Raw genomic sequence first — 4548 nt, 5'->3', positions numbered from 1 at the left:
AGACCATGATTAATGCTTTGGCTGGTATGTAATTGGTATGTCCAGCCCTGAGGACTAACTTCACAGGTTTGAATCCGGGGAACTCTAAGTTAGGCTGTTCAATGGGTACGTGTTCGGTCGGGTATTTTTGCTCGCTTTTGTCGCCGCAGAGCAGTGGTGTGTCGCTTGGGGAAAACATATCCGTCGCGCATGTTTTTTTTTGCGAGAAGGTTGCCATACCTTTGTACCACTTGTGATTCTCCGCTCAGACTAAGCATGAATCCGAATTCTTGTGTCAAAAGGGAGGCGAGAGAAGGAGTAGAAGGTCCCAAGGACGATGACTGATCGAGAGTCGATCAGTGTATTATGTGAGATCTAAAGTGCATCAAAGAGATGGCCTCTTGAAACAACATGGACAAGACAAACAGCAGAAAGTGTCAACAAAGCCGTAGAGCTAGATGACTGCAAAGTTATTGTTCGCCCTTAACAGTGGCTGAACTGACCTCAACAAATTCTGTCGAAAAAATATTCTGCCATCTGTGTCCGAGTGTATTTCCAACATGGCCTCTAATTTATGGTTGGCAAAACACATGAATGATGAAGAGGACTAGTTGAGGCGAGATGGTCGTTGATTAAACGTTGATAAGACACCGCCTTTGAGGCTGGCTTACTGTGGGATTTTGCTGCCGACAACTGGAAACAAGCAGTTACGAGTGCAGACTGATTGGAAATATGTAATTGTTCACCGGCTGGTCAAGCTTCTGGAATTGCCCGTTGAATGTTTGAAGCTGTCGAAGCCGCAGGACATGTTTAATGCTGCTGGAACAAGCCAATGCATTTTAGCACATCCATCAGCAAGGATACAGGCTTGCTCAACCAACAACAGCATTTAAATAAATGAGTCCGTTGATACCCGTATCTCTGTCGTAACCCCAACGAGGCCGTAACGTGTCTCCAAGCAGACTATAAGAGAGGCTTTCATCCCCTGAACAAAATTAAATCAAAACTGATTCTTCCCTGTCATAAAATGGATACTGCAAGGAACGTACAGGACCAAAACAGTGAAGGAGATCATGAGCCGAGTGGGCTTCCAATCCAGGTTGATGAAAGCCACCTAAAGGATGCTTCTGATCCCAAACCACGACAGGTAAGCCAGATGCATCCTATACAGTATTATATCTCGTGGCTGACCACCAGAAATTTCTACCCGCAGCTGGATACCAGCCAGAAAGAAACTCTGTTGATCGAGCAATTTCAACCCATCTTGGCAACGCTAGCAAACGTTGAACGCGAGGATGCGAAACTGGGCTTTCAAGCGGCTCGAACTGTGGGGCTTCATCGACGTGTATGGGCATCATGTGTGCCTAAACACCTCCGTGGCGAGGATGTTGATCAAAATCTGCAACTTTCAAAGGAGGCCAGCATCGACCCGAGCAAAGAGAGGGGGTTGTACCTCAGCTTCCTGCTGATGAGCAGCGACAACGACTGCTGTCTTTCGAGCAGGCTTGGGAATCAACTCGGGAGCGACTGGCGGTCGTGCTTAACGGTTGGAATCAATGCTCGAAAAGTAGCCTGGGCATGTTAGTGGATGCCAAAGAACTGAGTAGGGGCTGCTAGTGGGAATCATGCTACTGCACTGTATGTATTTCTTGGAGTGTGATGTAATGTCAATCTTTTGACGGTCGTGTTTATTTCGATAATGTTGTACAAAGCCCATTGCAATTACGTGACTACTGGTAGGCAATCGAAACACAAGTACTATCACACGAGTTGCATCACGATCATCTATAGTTTTCTTGGATATTATGTACAAAGAACGACGGGTCCAGAGGTGGCATCTTGGGTAATGTCGCTAGTGGAGAAAGGGTGAGAGTGACCGGAAAAAGGTAGCGATTCTGTGCGCGGCCATAGAGATAAACTAAAGACGGGAGAAGTTGCTCCAACAGTGGCTAGGGATATGATATCTAGGATCTGTCCTCGCACCCGACGTAGATTACCCATGACTGTTTCAACACGGGGCAGGAAGAATAGATGCTCACCCCATTGTCTCGCCGGTAGATTGATGCAATCTTCGCAAGACCTCAACTCCATCCAGTAGACCTCTTCAAAAGAAAGAATGCTGACATGTGAAGGAAAAGGTCCTCAGGTCGAGTGGAGACTGACAGAGGGTCTGGACCTGTCCACTTGAAGCCCGGCTGGTTATCGTTGTTGAGGTGAAAGAGATATTCGACCGGGCGGAATCCTTTGTCCCTTGTGTGATACCGAATTCAAGTCATTGTGAAAGTCTGGTCCTGGATTTTCCGTGATCCGCGCAAAGACATGGCGGTGGCGCCGGGATGCAAGAAGACTCTCGCCAGATAGCGTGGAAGGTCGAGGATCGTAGTCGTCATCTAGTCTATTGTCAGCACAAGCACGCCGTAGAATCAATTCTCGCAAACCATTTTGATCAAGTTTATTCATCTGAATCAAAAGGACTCGGGGTACTGTCGTTGCGAGGAAGTGACAGGAGCTTCTGAAATGATGAGTGCAGAGCTGCCAGAGGTTTAATATAGAAAGCTGTACGCGATTTAGCTTTAATAAGGCAGAGTCAAAAAAGCCAAAAGTCAATCATTCAGAAAAGAGAATGGGCTAATGTACGTGGATTTCGTGAATCGTTGATGGTTCATCGGGATCAACGAGACATCGCTGTCGGCCGTCTCACCGGGTATCCTCGTTGATAATCTAAAATATCATCTCACGAAAGTATCGCTTCATTATTATAGTATTATAAAGGGACACCAACTCCACGCGGCATTGATTTAACTGTTCGTGAGGCTGTCGTTGAGCTTCTTTCCTATGTTTCGTAAACAATAATGAATCATGACTGGGCGAGTAAGCCCGAGTATCGTCACAATCTCAGGATCATGTACTTTTGGACGGCACCAGCTCAATCAGAACGGATTAACTGGGGTATAAATGGATCAGCTCAAGCTTACTTAGCCTCGTTCGCTTGCTATCTGAAAGAATCCGTTAATGTCTACTGGTTATTGTAGAAATCGGTAATTGCCAAGGCTTAGCTCAGATAGGGGCTGGTAGATGCTGAAATCAGAGCGGACGCCCGTCAAATGACAGCGGACCACGGAACTCTGGATCGTAGTCGGGACTCATCTTGTCGAGGGAAGCAACATAGCGGTCGCGACCACCGGATCTCGCATGTGTCTTCGCACAATGGGCTTTGAGATTGTCGCGGCGGTGAAAAGCTACGGTGACATCCAGGTACCCAGCAGACAAACGGCTTTTCCTTTGAATGACCCTTGAATGGCGTCGAGGTGATCCCGACGCTTAAAGTCCATTGTGCAGCCAATAATTTTGCACTTGAATTTTCCTCGTGTGCGTATTAAGCTCCTGTTCTTTTGCATTCGATAGATGCCTAGGCTGTTTGATACAGACGCGGAGGTCTTGCTGTGGAAGGGGTCTTCCATACACCACGTTGGTCTCAGGGGTTTTCTGCCATTGCTCTGGTGACTGGTCAAAGGAGATAATGGTAAGAGAGGGGAATGGTACTAGCTTCATCATTTGCGTCAGGGCTTCCTGGAAGATTCCAAGAAGTCGGAACTACTTGTCGGAAGATTCGGAAATATCAGTGCAGGGCTGATAGTCTGCGTTACAGAGCAATCAGCCCCCGGCCGCCGTTCAGCCAAATCGAAATGAGATCGATGGAACTTGGTGTGGCTGACAAATTCTGGTGGCAAGCAAAGTATGGAGGTCAACCCGAAGGCAAAGCTTGCTTCCTGGCCAGGACAGAAGTCCGGAATTGCCATGGTCTCGGGCCGGGATAAGGTGGGATGATGAGTAGTTGAGGGGCAGCAGTAGACCTGGATGACTCCATGCTCGCCCGACTGCCATGTTGCAGCGAAGCAAACATTAATGTGACTAGCTCTTCAGTAAGCTATCAATCCAGGTTGGACCAGGCTGGCAGTATCTGTGAGTCCAGACAGGACAAGATTGGTCCTTGCGGTTGACAGTTCGACTGGAGCGAATCTTGTGTCATCATGCTGACCATGAAGCTCTGCGAAAGTCGGAGCCAGCAAGAGGCGGTGGAAGGGGTTTGATGTGTCCGAGACATGTTGCCAGCTGATCTGGGCATTTTCAGTATTTTGGAAGTAGCATCAAGAGAATTGGAGCAGGGCAAACTATTTGGAGTAATAAAAGCTTATAGGGCACAATCTAGGAGGAAAGGACATAATGACGCACCGGTAGTGGGCAAAGTCATTACTTAAGATGCGAGCAAGTAAGATGCAGAAAATGAGTTACCATTGTACATTGATTGCCTTCAGCGCACTACGATTTCAACAGCATCTCAAACATATATCTATCATAGCAAAAGCTGGTACTAATATCTTATTGTCAATGATCAGATTTGTACTCTTTGGTCATGATACTGCGTGGCAGTCAATGCATTTCAGGTACTTTAGTTGACTCTGGTGAATAAATCGTTGAACCTTCAAAATAGTCCACTCCTTTAGGAGCAGGAATACTTTGTGGAGCTTAGTCCGTCATTTTCTGGTATGAGTTTCGGGACCCGGAACA

The 4548-nt window shown here is 47.1% G+C and overlaps 1 protein-coding gene across 1 annotated transcript; it reads right to left on the bottom strand.

Annotated features, from left to right (window-relative positions):
- Positions 1 to 3063: 3063 nt before the first annotated feature.
- N7511_001766 (uncharacterized protein) lies at positions 3064 to 3311 on the bottom strand (the record flags this gene model as incomplete). The annotated part of the gene is given in 2 exon segments (XM_057124191.1): positions 3064 to 3259; positions 3271 to 3311. The coding sequence occupies 2 exon segments, from the start codon at positions 3309 to 3311 to the stop codon at positions 3064 to 3066; spliced, it is 237 nt and encodes a 78-aa protein (XP_056986350.1).
- Between the last annotated feature and the right edge of the window lie 1237 nt (positions 3312 to 4548).

Source organism: Penicillium nucicola (assembly GCF_028828085.1).
Source record: "Penicillium nucicola strain IBT 29836 chromosome Unknown utg000002l, whole genome shotgun sequence".
In the NCBI taxonomy this organism is placed as follows: Eukaryota; Fungi; Ascomycota; class Eurotiomycetes; order Eurotiales; family Aspergillaceae; genus Penicillium; species Penicillium nucicola.
The sequence above is the reverse complement of the archived record's forward strand: the minus strand, read 5'-3'. Positions and strand labels throughout refer to the sequence as shown.